Below are 21,936 nucleotides of genomic sequence, written 5' to 3' on the forward strand. Positions count from 1 at the left end.
TCAGGGAGTATATTGTTTGTTTATTATTTTAATATTTTTTACAGGTGGGCAAGGGCTTCGGGGATCAAGGTGATGGTGAGTATGTACTCTATGTTGTATGTACTGTATTTCTATATGTATATGTTGTATGTATGTACTGTATGTTGTATGTAATGTATGTTGTATGTACTGTTGTATGTCATATGTTGTATGTACTGTTGTATATACTGTTGTATGTCATGTTGTATTTAATGTGGTATGTTGTATGAGTATCAATCGCACATAGCCACATGCAGAAAGTAAGCGGATCAATGCATTCCTATGTGTGCGGAATCCCCGCGATTCCGCACAAAGAATGAACATGCTGCATTTTTTTTCCGTAATGTGATTCCTCCGCGGAAAAAAACACAATGTGCACAAAAATTGCGGATTGCATACTAATAATAGGATGCTTAATTTGTGTTTTTTTCACGGTTTTATCGCGTTGTTATAGCGAAAAATCACAAAAAATCCTGAACGTGTGCACACAGCGTAAGTCTGTTTATGTAAGATGACCTCCATCTATGTGGTGATGGAGAACTGCTGCAGCTGGACATGATGGCTGCTGCATGTAGCTGCTGCCAGCACGTGGATACATCGCCAGAGCATATGATCAGTATACGGGGCCAGGGTTCATTGTACTACAAGAATGGAAAACCTCATCTTGTGTGGATGGGAAGTATGGCGGCTTTCTTTATTATTCCCATTATCAGCAGTCCTAGGAGAATATCGCGAGATGGAGAATTGTCAGGGAACAGAAGCTGAATATTGAGGGAGACTCCACATGTGTCCCATACTCTATAGTGATCAGGGCAAGAATGATATGAGTGCAAGAGCCTGAGGAAAGGGAAAAGCTCGGAGCACATAGATAAAGCATCTGGGTTTTCCGGACCCGATGAAACTAAAGCTGTTGCTGTAATTGCGCTTAGATTGTATGTAGCAGGAGAAGAGCAAGGAACGTACAGGGTGATAGTAGCGCTGGGAGTCAGACCTGATTTTCAAGCATATTTTCAATTCGAGTCCCATGAATGAAAGTCAGGGAGGTAAATGGTCAGGAAGGCACACAAGCCAGCCGTCCTCAGTTGTACGTTTGTATTTTTTGCTGCGTGACCCCAATCCAGCACCATTATATTGATGATATCTCGTGGCGTTTGTCTGAAGATAGCAGGGTTTGGCTCGCTCATCCCTGTCGCTGTACTCCCACGTCCGCACTTCATGTTTGGGATGAGGTTATCTTTATGGACCGCAGACATTTGTTTATGCCAAACATCATTTTTTTTGTCCCTTCCCCATGACAGCACCTATACATGAGAGAGATGGTCCCAGCCCCCAGCAACAGGAAACCTGCAGAGGAGATAAAAGATGGCGGCGGCACCTCTCTCCTCAGTTTGGTTTCCTGTTCCTGCGGGGAGCCTGCGATGCCGGAGGGATCTCTCTCGGGCCATGCCGGTCTGAAGACCGAGGTCCGCGGCTGGACCAGCTGGTCGGCGCGCAGGGGGAGCGATGTGCGGCATTACTCACGGAGTGCATAGCTGTTGGATGGCGTCCGTCCCGCTGGTGGCTCCCCGGCATCCGCTCCTGGCCAGAGGCTGGGCCGGGGTAGGGGGCGTGCCCATCACTAAGCTGGCGCCGAAGTGAATGGGACGACTTCTGGTTCAGACCGCAAGTGACGTCGCACGCCAGGGGGAGCGATGTGCTGACACTCCCAGGAGGAGAATGTTCAGGAACGCTCACACCGCTCTCACCCTATAATATTTAAAGAAGCACAGTGCAAGTAATGGTGGCATTAGCTTCTCTGTCAATGGCGGACCCGCCGGTTCTGGTGGACATCCCACAGACTCCCGTGGTGCTGAGGTTCTGGTGGGTGAGTGCCTTTGTAAGGCAAAACACGTCAGTAGCAGTGTCTTTCAGTATCATGTTATGCAGATAAAGAAAGCTACAGCCAAACAGAAAAACAAAGTGTGCACTCTGTGATAAAGCTCTCCCTAGAACTTATGAGAAGCGGATTTGCCAGCTATGTATAGATAAAACCGTGGCCGAGGAATCCTCATCATTGCTCCAAAACATAAAATCTATCGTTGGGGATGAAGTTAAAATCACAGTAAAAGAGCAGATGAAACAGCATGGGTTACATAGGTCTGAAAATCCACCCTCTAAACCTGCCCAAGACTGATGTGGAATCAGAAGGTGAAGCGGGGGAATTACCACCTGGTGATGACTCAGATTTAGACTTCAGACGAAGAGTGTGGTCAGCCATATGTATTATCTGAAGATGTGGGGAAAAAAAACTACAAAAACTAGTTAGATCCACTTTGGGGGTCGAAACACCAAAAGAACATGAAACAACCCATGACTTTATGTTTAGTAATCTAGAGGGAAAAAAACAGAGTTCTTCCTTTCCACGAGAATGTATTAAATCTAATTAAGAGTGGGGAAAAAAACAAATAAAAAAATGTCAGGCCCTTAAGCGAAAATATCCATTTGATGCTGAAATTTGTGACAAATGGGAAAAAGCACTTAAACTTGACTCCGCAATTGCGAGTACCTCAAAAGGCATAGCACTTCCCTTAGAGGACATGGGAGAGTTAAAAGATCCTCTTGACAAAAAGGCGGACGCATTCTTAAAATCGGCATGGGATGCATCGGCATGGGCATTTAAACCAGGGGTGGCCGGTACTTGTACAGCTCGGGTCATGATAAAATGGTTAGAGGAACTGAGCGACCAAATAAGAGACAAATGTCCAAGGGACAGACTCTTGGAAGTAATACCCTCATTACAAAATGCGGCAGGTTTCCTGGCGGATGCTGCCATTGACTCGGTACGGTTTTCTTCCCGTGCATGTGCTCTTTCAACTCCGGTAGAAGAGCATTGTGGTTAAGAAATTGGACTGCTCACTTTCAGTCAAAAGTCAAACTGTGTGCAGTCCCTTGTGAATGACAGTATTTATTTGGGAAAGCACTAGATGAAATTCTAGAAAAAGCAGCAGATAAGAAAAAACACTTACCCCCTTCTCAAGACGCCATTGGAATGATACCCGGTGTTCCTTTCGGGGTTCTGGAAAAGTGGGTCAGCTAGGTGATAAGTCCACACGAGGGAAGCCCTGGAATGAGAGAAAGAGAAAGAGGATACCTTTTTCATAAACCCCCTCAAAAACCAGACCCCAAACAACGACGCCGACATCCGGGTGGGGGGAAGGCTTCGGTTCTTTGTCCATCAGTGGGAAAAGTTACAAGTCTCACAATGGGTAATCGCCCTATTATCCGAAGGCCTACGGCTGAACTTCACCTCCCTCCCTCATCGAGTAAAAATCACCCATGTTGCAAAAAGAAACCAGGTTACGCTAGAAAGGGAAGTTCATCTCCTCATGGAAAAACAAGTCCTTATAAAAGTACCTGCACAAGAGCTATGAAAGGGTTTTACAGTACCGTTTCTCACACCAAAGTCGGATGGTTCACTAAGAACTATCTTCAATTTAAAATCTCTAAATCAATATATCCAAGTAGAAAAATTTAAAATGGAGACGTTAAAAACTACAGTAAAACTGCTATATCCAGGCTGTTACATGGAGGTCAGACCTCACAGATGCCTACTATCATGTTCCCATTTGTGTAGAACATCAACAATTTTTAAGGTTGGTAGTAGAAATAAATCAAATTCCCACTCATCTACTGTACCAGTGTCTCCCTTTCGGGGTATCAGTAGCCTCCCGAATTTTTACAAAAATTATCTCAGAGATGGCATCGTTGGTAAGGAAGGAAAACATCTTACCAGTACCATATCTAGACGATTTCCTCCTTATAGCAGACAGCCAGGAAGACTGCATAGAGGCAGTCACAAAAGTACGGAATCTACTGTCCAAACTAGGATAGTTAATAAATTTAAAAAAATCTAAAATTATTCCAGTCCAGATACAGGAATTCCTGGGAATTCATCTGGACTCAATCAAACAAGTTTGTGTCCTTCCGAACAGGGAAATCGTAGCCATAAAACAAAAAATAAAACAAACCCAATCGGCCTGGTCCATCTCGATAAGAGAAGCCATGTCCCTTCTAGGGATGTTGACAGCAACAATTCCGGCGGTTCAATGGGCTCAACTGCATTCAAGAGAGTTGCAGTGGCAAATCCTGACCGAACAGGCAAAGGACCCCTACAATTTAAATCGGAAAATCGCCCTATGGCCACAAGTTCAGGACTCTTTAAATTGATGGCTAAAATTAGAGGATTTAAAAAAGGGGGTGCCATGGTCGATCCCCAAACCAGTGGTACTAACCACGGATGCGAGCCCTCTCGGCTGGGGGCCCACTTAAAAGATCAGATTCTGCAAGGCAGATGGGATCCTCAAATGAAGTCTGCATCCTCCAACCTAAAGCAACTAACAGCAGTAAGGCAAGCAGTTCTACAAATAGAAGGGACTATCAAAGGAAAACACCTAGTGGTCCTATCTGACAATAGCACAGCAGTCTCTTACATAAATCGACAAGGGGGAACAAGGTCGAGGTCTCTGTTAGAAGAAGCCAAAAGACTGTTTTCTTGGGCAGAAAATCACCTCTTATCCTTGACAAGCACAGACCTAAAAGGGACAGACAACCTTATTGCAGACTTCTTAAGCAGTCACGTGTTACACCAGAACGAATGGTCCCTAAATCAAGAAATATTTGGGGAAACCTGTGCCAGTTGGGGTATTCCACAGGTAGATCTCTTGGCCACAAAACAAAACTGGAAGGTAGAAAGATTCTTTTCCCTGAATCCAGGAGAGAACCCAGAAGGAGTGGATGCGATGTTGCACCGATGGAAGTTCCAACTTGCCTACGCATTTCCCCGATTCCGCTAATACCAACAGTGTTGAAAAAAATCCGAGAGGACGGGACACGAATAATACTGATCGTACCCTTCTGGCCAAAGAGAGCATGGTTCACCTGGCTCAGACGCATGTCCATATCAGACCCATGGATCCTTCCAGATGTTCCAAATCTACTACACCTGGGTCCAGTATACCATCCTCAAGTACACAGCCTACATCTCACTGCCTGGAACATGAGAGGGGGCTTCTGCTAGCAAAGGGATTTTCAGCTCCATTAATTGCTACTCTGCTATCCAGCAGGAAAAAAATTACATCTGATAGATATCAGAAAATCTGGGAAAAATTTCTAGAGTTTTCAGGACGACGCCTGTCAAGTACCACTCAGAAAGTCCCAATAAGTGAAGTCTTGGAGTTCCTCCAAAAAGGGTTGGAACAGGGTTTATCTACCAGCACCCTAAAGGTGCAAGTTTCCCTTCTTGGCGTCTTATTTGATCAAAAATTGGCTGATCACCCCTGGGTGTATAGGTTCATCCGAGCCTCCTCCACAGCCAGACCATTTAAACCTCGGCCAAAGGTAGCTCCCTGGGATCTAAATTTAGTGCTCCAGGCCTTAACCTCTCCTCCTTTTGAGCCTCTTAACTCCATCTCAGAAAAAACCCTAACCTTTAAAACGGTTCTCCTGGTTGCCCTTACATCGGCTTGACGCATTAGTGAGATTCAAGCTATCTCTATTGATCCTCCATACACAACCTTTTTGGAGGACAGAGTAATGATTAAAACCGACCCGGCCTTCTTACCAAAGGTCAATTCAAAATTCCATAGGGACCAGGAGATAGTTTTACCCTCATTTTGTGCCAACCCAAAATCCCAGGGAGAACAAACCTTTCAGTGCCTTGATGTCAGACGTTGCCTAATTCAATACCTAGAAGTGACAAAACCATGGCGACAGTCTTCGGCCCTTTTTGTCTCCTTTCAGGGAGCAAACAGGGGAATGGCTATTGCACTCTCCTACTCCTCTTCAGGGCAGTGCCCTCTATTAGGGGTAACGGCACTCTCCACAAGAGCTATCGTGGTGATAGCATCCTGGGCAGAAATGGCAAATGTGTCGATAGAGCAAATTTGTAATGCGGCAGTATGGTCTTCACCCTCTACCTTCTTTCGCCACTATAGATTGAACCTGGGGCTTTCAAGTCTTGCCTTTGGGAGGAAAGTCTTATCGGCTATTGTCCCACCCTAGAAGTCTTCTATTTCTTCCTCTCATCTATAGGTGCTGTCATGGGGAAGGGAAAAAATAATTACTTACCGGTAATTTGATTTTCCAGATCCATGACAGCACCGCACTAATTCCCACCCTATCTTGGTGATGGTTGTATTTTGCACAAAAAAAAAGTGTGTATATATATATATATATATTACAGGTCCTTCTCAAAAAATTAGCATATAGTGTTAAATTTCATTATTTACCATAATGTAATGATTACAATTAAACTTTCATATATTATAGATTCATTATCCACCAACTGAAATTTGTCAGGTCTTTTATTGTTTTAATACTGATGATTTTTGCATATAACTCCTGATAACCCAAAAAACCTGTCTCAATAAATTAGCATATCAAGAAAAGGTTCTCTAAACGACCTATTACCCTAATCTTCTGAATCAACTAATTAACTCTAAACACATGCAAAATATACCTGAGGCTTTTATAAACTCCCTGCCTGGTTCATTACTCAAAACCCCCATCATGGGTAAGACTAGCGACCTGACAGATGTCAAGAAGGCCATCATTGACACCCTCAAGCAAGAGGGTAAGACCCAGAAAGAAATTTCTCAACAAATAGGCTGTTCCCAGAGTGCTGTATCAAGGCACCTCAATGGTAAGTCTGTTGGAAGGAAACAATGTGGCAGAAAACGCTGTACAACGAGAAGAGGAGACCGGACCCTGAGGAAGATTGTGGAGAAGGACCGATTCCAGACCTTGGGGAACCTGAGGAAGCAGTGGACTGAGTCTGGTGTGGAAACATCCAGAGCCACCGTGCACAGGCGTGTGCAGGAAATGGGCTACAGGTGCCGCATTCCCCAGGTAAAGCCACTTTTGAGCTACAGAGAAGCAGCATTGGACTGTTGCTAAGTGGTCCCAAGTACTTTTTTCTGATGAAAGCAAATTTTGCATGTCATTTGGAAATCAAGGTGCCAGAGTCTGGAGGAAGACTGGGGAGAAGGAAATGCCAAAATGCCTGAAGTCCAGTGTCAAGTACCCACAGTCAGTGATGGTGTGGGGTGCCATGTCAGCTGCTGGTGTTGGTCCACTGTGTTTCATCAAGGGCAGAGTCAATGCAGCTAGCTATCAGGAGATTTTGGAGCACTTCATGCTTCCATCGGCTGAAATGCTTTATGGAGATGAAGATTTCATTTTTCAGCACAACCTGGCACCAGCTCACAGTGCCAAAACCACTGGTAAATGGTTTACTGACCATGGTATTACTGTGCTCAATTGGCCTGCCAACTCTCCTGACCTGAACCCCATAGAGAATCTGTGGGATATTGTGAAGAGAAAGTTGAGAGACGCAAGACCCAACACTCTGGATGAGCTTAAGGCCGCTATTGAAGCATCCTGGGCCTCCATAACATCTCAGCAGTGTCACAGGCTGATTGCCTCCATGCCACGCCGCATTGAAGCAGTCATTTCTGCCAAAGGATTCCCGACCAAGTATTGAGTGCATAACTGAACATTATTATTTGTTGGTTTTTTTGTTTGTTATTAAAAAACACTTTTATTTGATTGGATGGGTGAAATATTCTAATTTATTGAGACAGGTTTTTTGGGTTATCAGGAGTTGTATGCCAAAATCATCAGTATTAAAACAATAAAAGACCTGACAAATTTCAGTTGGTGGATAATGAATCTATAATATATGAAAGTTTAATTGTAATCATTACATTATGGTAAATAATGAAATTTAACACTATATGCTAATTTTTTGAGAAGGACCTGTGTATATGTATATATATGTGTATATATATATATATATATATATATATATATATATATATATATATATATATATATATATATATAATATTACACACAAAAAAAATGATGGGGATATGTAACTATATCAAGTGACAGCCTATAAGAATAGATGTATTATGCATAAAGCTTGAACTAACACAGCTGTTACCTTGCATACTCTGTAACCAAATTGAGGAGAGAGGTGCCGCCGCCATCTTTTATCTCCTCTGCAGGTTTCCTGTTCCTGGGGGCTGGGACCATCTCTCATGTATAGGTGCTGTCATGGATCTGGAAAATCAAATTACCGGTAAGTAATCATCATTTTTCCCAATACATACACAGTTTACACATTGTGCAGCCTGTGGAAAAGCTTTCTATTTCCTAAATAATCTGCGTTTAATGTAAAACTTAGCTGTTTTCTTTCGTCGTCTATAGAGCCGTGATTAGGGACTTAAAGGGACTGTCAGCACAGAATGACTGCTCAAACCAAGCACAGGCGCTCGGTGCACCATGGCGGCCAATCATTTATATACATCTTCCCACCTGCTTGTTTCCCTCAATCTCAACCCCTGTATTTTTTGATTGACAGTTCATAGTCTTCAAGTAAAACTGGCTCACAATAAAACTTTCGCAAAAAATGCAGGAGGGTCACTTTAAAGCACCACTCCACTTTTTTTTATTTTATTTTACTGCTAGAGTGGTGTCACTAATGTACGTTCCCTGCTCCAGTCTTAACCTTACCAGCCACCATCTTCATCTGTCATCAGCGCCACTCCTGTCAGTCTCCAGCAGTTAGTGCCATGCTGGATCACTCCAGTGTTTGCTGAATGAGCCGGAAGTCACAACTCAATGTAAGTCTATGAGATGCAGAACGAGGGTCTTACAGACGGTATTGAGAACTTGTGGCCGATAACTCTGATTTCCAGTAAGTCAGAAGTTACAGACGCAAGATGGCGGATCGAGACTGGAAAGCTCTGATGTTGGCGGCTGAGAAGCATAAGACTGGGGTCAGGGACCTTACATTAGTAGCACCACTCCAGCTCTGAAATAAAGAACAACTCCGGAATGGTGCGTTACAGGATGGAAAAAATGGTAAATAACAATGTAAATGTCACTTGACGGTTCTGGTTGATGCTCATAATTTTAACTTCTACTTCTGCAGCAAACCTTTTTCTTAGTTGCAGCATTGACCATACCGGATGTGTTTTATCTAAAGCTGTTAGACAATTATCCATCCAGCAATAGTTTGGTTATTTTTCAGTGTTTGCTTGTTACTGTTTCTTGTTCCAGAGAAATCTCCACTGATTTTACATTGATGATTTCCATCTGTTGGGTGTAAGATGATCAAATGTAGTTACCCTTTAATGGTATCTAACGCATTATGAAATTCAGGATTTTTTTTCACCATTGTCGATTTCTCCAGTGGTTGAAAGTTTTCCAAGCTATAAACACAGTGTTAGAAATGTGTTCTGTCCTGAGCTCGGCTCATTCATTCAGGAGCTGCCGAATATTCTGCAAGCTCTGCACTTTCCAAACACATTCATGCAGTTAGCGTTGGCCAACAGCAACAAACATCTTGTGAGCTGGGAGTTGGACAATCGGGTTATTTGTATTTAGTCTCTTCATAAATGGAACTTTCACAAGTGCAGTTTGTGGAGTCGACTCTTGAATGAAAGTGATTTGTAGCCTTGGAGCCTCTGTATACTCACAGAGCAGGCCAGGGAATGGTGGCTGATTGTTCTACAGGGTTTGTAGGTATCTGGATTGAGAATAAAATCTCTCTGATGTCCTCTCTGTTAAAGGGAACCAAAATTAGCATTGAGTTGCCTCACTCTGCAAAAAATACTGACCCTTAATAATCAATGCACAGAAAATTCAAGCTTGGCCCATAATTGAGTGGAGTTAGTCACAACTATAGTGAGGGATCGGCTAAGTAGTCATGTCCAAGAATTTGGGACCTAGTGACAGGACCTGCAAGGATCACCACCATTATTCCTTCAGAGTAATCAATGCCAACATGGTAGTTTTGGGACCCAAGCAAAGTCACACCACTTCCAATCTTGGTCTTGTAACCAACAAGCCATCTATTCCAGCTGTAATTTAGAAGAAGAAATGCCTACAGAAGACCCATTGAGGGTCTCTCCACCTTGGGTTTGCCAATCGTCTTTCTTTTAAGTATTCAATTAAGTATGTTGCTGTATGGTTGGTACTAAAAGAAAACAGTGTGCACTACTAAGGAAGGTGCCGTAGTAGGATCCCACACCATGAAGTAACACAATATAAACTAGGCACTCAACTTAAGGATGAATTTTTTGACTTTTAATGTAGTCAAGGCAAAACGTTTCGGCCGCATCTGGCCTTTATCAATTACTACAGAACAGAAAAAAAACAATAAATAATCATTATTAAATTCATAATGAGAACAACAAAAATAAAGTATGTACAGAGATGGGTAATCTTGGTCCAGGTCAGATGAATATAATAGTACCAACATATAGAGGTCCAAAATACAATGCTCCACTTTATATCTCATTATATCAGTTAAGGGAGGAAAGCAGAAGAAACATACCAAACTATACAGGAGGTCAGGGATTCGTGGTCTGGATTTTAGTGAGGCACGTCTCTATGGTGGGAAACAGATATACGGTATACCGTATATACTCGAGTATAAGCCGAGATTTTCAGCCTTTTTTTGGGGGCTGAAAGTCCCCCTCTCGGCTTATACTCGAGTCATATACCCGGGGGTCGGCAGGTGAGGGGGAGCGGGGGCTGTGTAGTTATACTTACCGGCTTCTGGTGCGGTCCCTGCAGTCCCTGGCTTCTCCGACGCTGCAGATTCTTCCTGTACTGAGCGGTCACATGGCACCGCTCATTACAGAAATGAATAGGCGGCTCCACCTCCCATAGGGGAGGAGCCGCATATTCATTGCTGTAAATGATCGGTAAATGTGACCGCTCAATTACAGGAAGAAGCTGCAGTGCCGGAGAAGCCAGGGACTGCAGGGACCGCGCCAGGAGCAGGTAAGGGGAGCTCAGCGCTGCGCTATATTTACCTGCTCCTCGCTCCGGTGCGGCTCCGTCTGCAGCGTCCTCTAGCAGTGACACTCAGGTTAGAGGGCGCTGTGACGTAGTCAGTGCGCGCCCTCTGCTGTGCGTCAGTGCTGGAGACGGAGCCGCACGAGGAGCAGGTAAATATTGAAAGCGCCGGCGTCCTGAGCAAGAGAGGCGAGTATGTGATTTTTTTTTTTATGGCAGCACCAGCAGCATTATATATGCAGCATCTATGGGGCCATAATGAAAGGTGCAGAGCAATAAATATATGGGGCACAGCTTTATAAGGAGCATCTATGGGGCCAAAAAGTATGGTGCAGAGCATTATATATGGCACAGCATTATATAAGGAGCATCTATGGGGCCAAAAAGTATGGTGCAGAGCATTATATATGGCACAGCTTTATAAGGAGCATCTATGGGGAAATAATGAACGGTGCAGAGCAATATACCGTATATGGGGCACAGCTTTATATGGAGCATCTATGGGGCCATAATGAACGGTATAGAGCATTCTATATAGCACAGTTGTATATGGAGCATCTATGGAGCAATAATGAACGGTATGGAGCATCTATTTTTATTTTTGAAATTTACGAGTAGCTGCTGCATTTTCTACCCTAGGCTTATACTCGAGTCAATAAGTTTTCCCAGTTTTTTGTGGCAAAATTAGGAGGGTCGGCTTATACTCGGGTCGGCTTATACTCGAGTATATACGGTATCTGTTTTCCACCATAGAGACGTGCCTCACTATAATCCACAGGATTCTCACGAATCCCTGACACTCCTGTATAGTTTGGTATGTTTCTTCTTCTTTCCTCCCTTAATATAATAAGTTATAAAGTTGAGCATTGTATTTTGGACCTCTGTATGTTGGTACTATTATATTCATCTGATCTGACCAATATTACCCATCTCTGTACATACTTTATTTTTGTTGTTCTCATTATGAATTTAATAATGATTATTTGTTTTTTTCTGTTCTGTAGTAATTGATAAAGGCCAGATGCGGCCGAAACGTTTTGTCTTGACTACATTAAAAGTAAAAAAATGTATCCTTAGGCCATGTTCACACAGTGCGTTTTTTACCGCGGAAACGCAGCGGTTTTGCCGCTGCGGTTCCGCGGCTGTTTTCCATGCAGGGTACAGTACACTGTACCCTATGGAAAACAGGACCCACTGTGCACATGGTCCTGAATTGAAAAAAAAAAAACCGCACTGATTAGCTGCGGTAAAAAAGAAGTACCATGTCACTTCTTTTTGTAAAACAGCAGTGGTTCTGCACCCATAGACCTCCATTGTGAGGTCAAACCCGCAGTAAAACCCGCAGATCAAAAATAGATCTGCGGGTTTTATTGCGGTTCGTGGTTCAGAACCGCTGCAGCAGGAAGTGCGGGGAAGCGGGCGGAAGTGCGTGGGTGGAGTGTGGCTGCCCCGATCCCACCCCCCCATGCTCCGATGCCCCTCCCCCGTGCTCCGATGTCACCCCCCCGTACTCCGATGCCCCTCCCCGTGCTCCGATGCCCCCCCCGTGCCCTAATCTCCCCCCCTTATACTTACCCGGCCTCCCGGTGTCCGTCCGGCCATCTTCTCCCTGGGCGCCGCCATCTTGCAAAATGGCGGGTGCATGCGCAGTGCGCCCGCCGAATCTGCCGGCCGGCAGATTCGTTACAAAGTGCATTTTGATCACTGAGATATAACCTATCTCAGTGATCAAAATAAAAAAAATAGTAAATGACCCCCCCCCCCCTTTGTCACCCCCATAGGTAGGGACAATAAAAAAAATAAATAATTTTTTTTTTTTTTTCACTAAGGTTAGAATAGGGTTAGGGGTAGGGTTAGGGTATTTTCAGCCATTTTAACCCTAAAAAAATTCCTAGAAAACACACAGACTCTAGCTAGAAAACTGCATCAAAAAACGCATCAAAAAACGCATCAAAAAAGGACCAAAAAAGGACCAAAAAAAGGAACTGCGTTTTCTGCCAAGAGCTGCAGTTTTTTAAAAAACAGTCCTGAAAAAAAAAAAGGATGGAAATCAGGAACGTGTGAACATACCCTTAAGTTGTGTGCCTAGTTTATTTTGTATTGTGTATGGTTGGTGACTCAGTGGCTATACTCGTCGTTAGGGCTCGCTCAGACTTGCGTCTATTTTTTTTTCTCACCTGTATTCGGTGTGAGGAAGAAATTGCAGCATGCTGTGTATGGACGCGTAAATCAGACAAGTCTCAGCAATGCAAGTCTATGGATGCGTGAAAAAAACCTGGACAGCACACACCCATCCATATGGGGTTCGCTTTTTTACGCTCACATCTCAAAGGAACCAGGAAATTGCATCCGCCAAGCACACGAAGTTCGCAGCCAGAACCCTTCTGAACACCAAGAAGAAAAAAACAAAAAACTTTCTATAAAGATAGTGATACATGATTGAACAATATTAGATACAAATCCCTAGTTAGACCGCACATGGAGTACTGTGTCCAATTTTGGGCACCGGTGCTCAGGAAGGATATAATGGAACTAGAGAGAGTACAAAGGAGGGCAACAAAATTAATAAAGGGGATGGGAGAACTACAATACCCAGATAGATTAGCGAAATTAGGATTATTTAGTCTAGAAAAAAGACGACTGAGGGGCGATCTAATAACCATGTATAAGTATATAAGGGGACAATACAAATATCTCGCTGAGGATCTCTTTATACCAAGGAAGGTGACGGGCACAAGGGGGCATTCTTTGCGTCTGGAGGAGAGAAGGTTTTTCCACCAACATAGTATAGGATTCTTTACTGTTAGGGCAGTGAGAATCTGGAATTGCTTGCCTGAGGAGGTGGTGATGGCGAACTCAGTCGAGGGGTTCAAGAGAGGCCTGGATGTCTTCCTGGAGCAGAACAATATTGTATCATACAATTATTAGGTTCTGTAGAAGGACGTAGATCTGGGGATTTATTATGATGGAATATAGGCTGAACTGGATGGACAAATGTCTTTTTTCGGCCTTACTAACTATGTTACTATGTTAGATACATAATAGAATGTTAGAAGTGATAGATATTCTGCTAATGTATAATTTCAATAATAATAATCTGCTAATGTATAATTTCAAGAACATCCTACATACAGCTCTGGCAAAAATTAAGAGACCACAGCAAAATTTTCCATTTGTCTGATTTTTCTTTTTGTAGGTAAATTTTTGAGTAAAATGTAAATTGTTCTTTTATTCTATAAACTACTGACAACATGTCTCCAAAGTTCAAGCAATAAATGTTCTATTTTTTTTCTGAAAAGGAGAAATGGTCAAAATAACAAAAAAATGCATTTCTTGCAGACCTCAAATAATGCAAAAAAAATCATTTAGAAACAGCAATACTAATGTTTTAAATCAGAGTTCAGAAATCAATATTTTGTGCAATAACCATGATTTTTAATCACAGCTTTCATATGTCTTGCCATGCTTTCCACCAGTCTCTCACTGCTTCTTAGTGACCTTATGCCACTCCTGATACAAAAATGTAAGCAGTTCTTCTTTGTTTGATGGCTTGTGACTATCCATCTTCCTCTTGATTACATTCCAGAGGTTTTCATTGGGGTTCAGGTCTGGAGATTGCGCTGCCCATTGACAGGGATTTGATGTGGTGGTCCTTCATCCACACCTTGATTGACCTAGCCGTGTGGCATGGCGCATTGTCCTGCTGGAAAAACCAGTCCTCAGAGTTGGGGAACATTGCCTGAGCAGAAGGAATCATCTGTTTCTCCAGGATAACCTTGTATGCGGCTTGATTCATGCGTCCTTCGCAAAGATTAACCTGCCCAATTCCAGTCTTGCTAAAGCATCCCCAGATCATCACCTGGTCGTCTAATGGTTAGACAGAGACCTGGAGAGGCGTACAAGCCACAATGTCTTGCACCCACTGTGAAATTTGGTGTAGGATTATGCTGCATCGCAGGTGCTACAGCTGGCACCTGCCTGCAGAAGGTTTTTTTTTTTTCTTCAGTATGTACAGGTATTCATTATGCAATCTAGGGGGCAGGTCAGTGAGGAATCAGTGACCAGTCAACAGTATGCATTATGAATGGCTAATCAGAGCATGACATAACGAACCCCCCACCGGCCGCCCCAGGACACGAGCATATCGTTAACTAAAAACTGAAAATAAAGATTAAACAACAACCACAAGACGGATTTCCTCAACCAAGGTATCATTCTAATCAGTATAATGGCGCCGACCTGACAGTGTCTGTAGGTTACTTGTCACAATCCTGCTGACAAGTTCCCTTTAATAATAATAATCTTTATTTTTATATAGCGCTAACATAGTCCGCAGCGCTTTACAGTTTGCACACATTATCATCACTGTCCCCGATGGGGCTCACAATCTAAATATCCTATCAGTATGTCTTTGGAATGTGGGAGGAAACCGGAGTGCCCGGAGGAAACCCACGCAAACACGGAGAGAACATACAAACTCTTTGCAGATGTTGTCCTGGGTGAGATTAGAACCCAGGACTCCAGCGCTGCAAGGCTGCTGTGCTAACCTTCACATGTCCTGGTGATTCCTATACTGGAAAAAAACAGCACTGGTGAAATCCATGTCCGTGTGACATCGGTGTATCTGTGTGCTGTCCGTGTGCTGTCAGTGTGAAATGCAGCATAGAGAGTAAAGAGTTTTCTGTATTAAAGATGTCCAAAGATAGAAATAGATAGCGATGAGGAACATGATAGATGATAGCTAGATAGATAGAAATATGTCAGTGTGATGTCTAATCATTGCTTTGTGTGCTTATTTTTCTGTACTTGTATTTAATTTTTAAATAAAGAAATAACTAAAATAAAGAAAAATGGCGTGGGGTCCCCTTAATTTTCATAACCAGCTGAGGGAAAGCCAACTTCTGGGGGCTGATGTTAATATACTGGGAATGGGCCTATAGCCATAAAGGTTCCCAGGCTATTAGTATCAGCTCACAAATTAGCCTTTACTCATTATAGGGGAGACCCCCCCCCCAAAAAAAAGAGGTGCAGTCCCCATATATTTACTGACCAGCAAAGGCTGTGCAGTTAGCTGCATATTCATATTGATAGCCTAAGAAGGGGCCATTGATATTGGCCCCCTCCCAGACTAAGAACATCAGCCCTCTGCATCCCCAGAAATGGGGCATCCATAAGATGCTGAAATTCTAGCATTTAGCCTCCACTTCCCACTTGCCCTGGTGTGGTGGCAAGTGATGTAATAGTTGTGTGGTTGATGTCAGCTGTTTTATGGCCGTTGACATCAAGCCCAGAGGTTAGTAATGGAGAGGCGTCTATAAGACCCCTTCAATACTACCCCATAGTCAAATGTAATAACAACATTGCAAAGTCCTTTATTTGAAATGAAAACTCCTCTTACCCATTTATTACTCAAAAATAAAAAAAAGCAAAATTGTACTCATTGTACTCACCTTTCCACCGATAATCCATTAATGACCATGTCCTACGACTATCCAGATGGTTTGGGGAGCAGTCATATCAGTAATGAGACTGTTCTCCACGCCAGCCAGAACACACTGAGCTGAGCGTGAGAACATGACTGCGTGTGACCGACGGTGACGTCATCAAGTTATCTCCCGATCAGCTCAGTGTGTTTCGGCTGGAATGATGAGAAGTCGCATCACTAATATGACTGCTAACTAAACCATCCGAATCGTCAAGTGACATGGACATTAATGGATTATTGACGGAAAGCCGAGTATAACTTTGTTTTTTTATTTTTGTGGAATAAATGGGTAAAAGAGCTTTTTTTTCATTTTTTTTTTTTTTATTTCAAATAAAGGATTTTATTCAGTCTGTGTCTTTATTACACTTGACTATGGCGTTAGTAATGGGGGTGTCTTATAAAATCCTCTCCATTACTAACCCCTGGGCTTGATGTCAGCGGCCATAAAATAGCTGACATCAACCGCACAACTATTACCCCACATGTCACCTCACCAGGGCAAGTGGGAAGAATGGAGGCTAAGCGCCAGATTTGATGACATTTCTGGGTGGCTGAGGCCTGATGTTCTTAGTGTGGCAGGGGGCCAATGTCTATCGTCCCTTCCTAGACCATTAATATCAGCCCGCAGCTGGTTGCATAGCCTCTACTGGTTAGTAAATATAGAAGGGACCTCATGCCATTTTTTTGGGGGGAAGGGGAGTCTCCCCTATAATAACCAGTAAAGGCTAAGCAAACAGCTGTGAGCTGATATTAATAGCCTGGGAACCTCTATGGCTATTGGCCCCTTCCCAGAATATTAACATCAGCTCCCAGCTGGTTATGAAAATGATGATCGCTGGGAGACCATGCGACATTGATGACAGTTGTAGTTAGTGTTAGACACAGACATCGTGCGCTGACTACAACTGTCATCAGATTCGCCTAGTCTCGCTGATCACAGGGAGACAAGGTGATAATGTTGGCTGTAGGATTCATCACCAGGCGACTGGGAACAGCGCGAACTGTACTGCTTTTCCCAGGCGCTGGTACGTTTCACGCTGATGACACATGGATGTCATCAGTGTGCATGTGTGCAGCACACATTTTGTCTGTGCTGCATTATAAAAGGACATATTCCTGGGTTTTTCATGCGGACACACTGGGTACGTGTGAAGAACCTGACGTGCAAACTACCATCGAATAGCGTGTGTCCGTATTTGAGGTCATTTAAAAACGGACTGCATACGGACATTAACATTGAACGTGTGAAGGAGGCCCTCACAAGCAATCTAGTATATTATTCTTTTAAGTATTTTCATTTCTTTTTATGAAGACAAAGCCCTCACTTGGTTATTACAAGATCTGTGAAATATTATCTATGTCACAATAATACATGTGCTAACTCCTCAGCACAATAGATGGACAGCTGCCCTATAGAAATCTGTTATTGATATTTCATGTGGTATTCCATTGAACCCCATTAGAAGTGGCAAAAAGAATGGAGTGTCATCTGCAGAACCTCCCACCATTGTATTGTTTTTACAAGCTTTTGTTGTATTGTTGTTATTTATTTATTTTGTTGTATTAATTTTTTTTCTTGCCAAAATATCCTATATACTCGCGCGTTTTTGACTGTGTGGTTTCAGGGTGAATTATGTATTTTTAGTGACTTGATTAATTGTATGGTTTGCTCCCCAGCTGTAGGCCAGATGATTGTGTAGCGTAAAATCCAGTTATTATTTTCAGCATATGAGTGAGATTAATGCTCAAGTGAAATGTTAGTTGACTACAATGTGGGTTGTTTTTTTGTTTGTTTGTTTTTTTTTACTTTTCTTCTTTCTTTGTTGCTAGTGACATTGCTGCCAAGTCTTTGTGGGAGTCCATGCTAACCATGAAACAGAAGGAAGCCGTGATGGAAGTAAGAAGACACCTTGTAGATGCAGCGAGCAGGGAGAAACTGCCCATTAAGATGAGCATGGGTAATTATTGAGAATCACGAAGCAGGAAACATAGCATAGAAACCTTAATAAATCCGGGACATTTTGGTTATGTCCTTGTGCCATAAATTAAAACCATTTGTGCTGTATTTTACACCAATTGCTGACTTTTTTTTTCTGGAAATCTGAAGCTAAGCACTTAAAGGGGTATTCGCTTTTCCAAGATCTTATCCCAATATGTAGTAGGTGTAATAATAATACTATTCACAAGTGTATTAGAAATGTAGTATAGTTCTTCTGATTCGCTATGTTGCTTACCCCATGTGCAGGGCATGGCAGTAGCTTAGGTATCTATGGTTACAACCATTCATATAGTGACAGTTAGTTGTTAGTGGTCGTAATCATGGAAACCTAAGCTACTGCAATGCCCTGCACATGAGGTAAGTGACATGGCTTATCTGAAGAACTATACTATATTTCTAACTGGAGATATTTGCTATTATTATTATTACACCTACTATATATTGGGATAGGATCTTGGAGATGGGAATACTCTATTAATAAATGCCCCATTAAGAGTATGTCCACACAGGACTTTTATAGCTGTGGATTCTCTGCAGCATCACAATCTCGGGCCAGATCCTGCAGATATCTGTGAATTCAGCCATGGAAATGCTGCAATGTAAAGGGTGACGTCCTCTCTAAAAATCAGGAGTATAAATTGCCGTGTTACAGATGCAGCTTGTCGATGAGATTTTCTTCCAGAAAATCCTGATTAAAAATATCCCACTGCAGAGATGAGTTGTGTGCGAGGTTCCCGGCTGACGTGGCTCGGGCATTAATGTCTGCAGCCTCCCTATCTGCCAATGACCCGCTAGTGAATTAGAAATTAGTTATCCCAAAATTCCCACTGGTTTGACATTAATGTGCTGCTCATTTTGTTCTTTTTTTTTGGAAGTACAATTAATGATTGCACAAAAACCCCTAACGTGACACATTACCTGCTGCGTGACTTGTTGCTGCGGGCAGTGTGACCAGTTGTCTTCTACTGGATGCTTTTATTATCGTTTTTGGAATTGTTTTTGTCCAGGTGACTCCTCCAGGGGCTGGTCATTACTAATCTGGGAACTTGGGAAAGTGTCAGCTAGATGTTCTATTTCTCTGGAAAGGAGCAGAAGCTTTCCATATTCTTCTGGTTGTCATTCATACAGATTATGATCCTCCTGTAACGGCGCGTACTATGAGGCTTTTGCTCCAATATGTGGAATAGAGTTTAGCAAGGTGGAAGCTCGCTAGTTATGTCCAGCAATCTTGGTGCAAGTCTTTATAAACCTTAAGTGAAACAACAGAGGAGAACGTGTGGTCGCCCTCCGCTCCATTCCAAGCTTCTCCTAGTTGCAGTCTTGTATCTGTGGAAATGGGAGACCTGGGATGGGGGCTAGTGAGGGTCCCTGAGGCCAGCCCCCACTGACCGAGCATTTATCACTAACCCGATGGATAATAATGCATTCCCAGGGGAGATGATCAATAAGTAGGTACTCTGCTCACTCCTGTACCGTCTAGTGGCTCCACTGATCGGGGTCAGGCCTGGAGCTAGTGGTGGTCTTCTGAATTACTATGAGAACATAGGCCGCTGCTGAGACACACATCCATGAGTTGTTGTGCTGCTATCAGGAGTGACTGTCAGCCTGTATTAAGAAGCTAGCAGATGGCTTACTCTTCTTAAAGGCTTTGTCTTATCTCAACAACTATACAGGCTTATGGACTTGGTACCCCATCTGCAACCAAGGTAGAGCACTGCTGCTTTTCACTTTGCTGCACCAGAAGCCTGCGTAGCTTAAAGGGAATCTCTCACCAGGTTTTTCTGTCTTGTCTGAGAGCAGCATGATGTAGGAACAGTGACCCCGATTCCAGTGATGTGATGTATCACAGGGCTGCTTGCTGTAGTTTTTATAAAATCCCTATTTTATCTGCTGCAGATCTACCAGTTCTCTAAATGCTGAGCTCTGTATGACCCCGCCCACACCTCTGATTGGCAGCTTTCTGTGTACACTGTGCATAGGCAGAACCCTGCCAATCAGTTGTGGGGGTGTGGTTATACTTATACAAAGCTCAAGATTATAGAGGATTATTTGCAGCAAGTTTACTAATCTCCTGCTAATACAACAGTGAGTTTAGCAAAACTACAGCAAGCAGCCTAGTAAGTGACACATCGCTGGAATCAGGGTCTCTGCCTCTACATTTTACTGCTCTCAAATTAGGTGTCAACAAACTCAGAAACAGATTCCCTTTAAATGGGCAGCCATTCTACAGTATGTTTCGCCTAAAGTCAGAACCACAGCAAGCAGCTCATGGCCCGTACCACTATTGTGTTATGTGGTTGTCTGTGATGCATCGCCAGGTACTCCATGGCAGTGGCTTGTATGGTATTAACCTGTGTAGTTTTAATCTTCTGTAGGTTGCCTTGTTTTCTTGAGCTGTTCCAGTTTCACTGTTGGTCTAGTCTTCTTACCTGGGTATCTACAAGGTTAATAGAAAGAATTGGCCCATCATCTACTTATTCCATGAAATGTGTGCCACACCAGGTAGCATCAGCCCATGATGGAGAGTCTCCGATCAATGGAAGAAAGTTACTGTACAAGAAGTCATGTAATGTGCTACCACAAGAAGTGTTAAAGGGGTTTATTTTTATAAAAAATAAAAAGCACCATTACTCACCTATATCTAAGGGTAAGTTCACACAGGGTGTTTTTGCTGCTTTTTTTCTGCAGCAAAACCTGATTATCTTGGCAGGAAAGAAGCTGCATCAAAAACGCAGGTTTAGGTGCGTTTTTTGTTGCGTATTTGGTGCGGTTTTTTTTGGTGCGGTTTTTTTTTCTCTTTGTCCAGGCTAATGTCCTTGGATTTTCAGCAGCAAATAATGATGCCTGCGTTTTTGCTGCGTTTTTTTTTCAACACCCATTCAAGTCAATGGGTGAAAAAACGCAGCAAAAACGCTGAAAGAAGTGACATGCTCTATGTCCAAAAAAAGCAGCAAAGCACAAAATACTGATCACACAAAAAACCCAATGTGTGTGCATGAGAGATCTGAAATATCATAGGCTTTGCTAGAACTGTTAAAAGACAGCTGAAAATTAGCATAAAAAAGGCAGCAAAAACGTCCTGTGTGAACGTACCCTTACCCTGATGATCAACTGCAGAGTTCTCCCAGTCTATGTTTATATTCCGTCAGCGTGTGACCCCTGCCGCCAATCAGTGGTCATGTGACATGTTAATGCATGTGACTACTGTGGCCACTAATTGGCGGCTCCGTTCACGGGCCTGATATGTAAATGTAGACCGGGAGCACAGTCTCGGGGTCCGCACTGGACTGTGCGGGGGAGGAAGTGGTCACTTGGGATCCTTCTTTTTTAAAACATCTTTTAAAGTTGGATAACCACTTTCCTTGAGTCGGGGAGAAATGTTTCGCCCTTTTTTATGCAGAATGCACATTATGAACCCAGTGTAAATTTCTGCATGAAATGTGTTTTCTTAAATCTTTGTCCATTCTTCTGGTCGCACAGTGTGCGCTGTGAGGAGCCAGCAGATTGCGCAGGAAGTGGCAGAAACCTAAGAATCCTCTGGGCACAAGTGGCTCTGGGGAAGACCGCTCTCTTTTTCCCGTTT

The 21,936-nt window shown here is 43.0% G+C and overlaps 1 protein-coding gene across 2 annotated transcripts in view; it reads left to right on the top strand.

The window, feature by feature from the left end:
* The window catches only part of SCFD2 (sec1 family domain containing 2), a 683,378-nt gene that overhangs the window by 16,231 nt on the left and 645,211 nt on the right, over nt 1-21,936 (top strand). For both annotated transcript variants that reach the window (XM_069744479.1, XM_069744480.1), the window contains exon 3: nt 18,185-18,312. In XM_069744479.1, the coding sequence (XP_069600580.1) occupies nt 18,185-18,312 (128 nt within the window). The remainder of the gene's footprint in view (nt 1-18,184; nt 18,313-21,936) is intronic.

Source organism: Ranitomeya imitator, chromosome 1 (genome assembly GCF_032444005.1).
Source record: "Ranitomeya imitator isolate aRanImi1 chromosome 1, aRanImi1.pri, whole genome shotgun sequence".
In the NCBI taxonomy this organism is placed as follows: domain Eukaryota; kingdom Metazoa; phylum Chordata; class Amphibia; order Anura; family Dendrobatidae; genus Ranitomeya; species Ranitomeya imitator.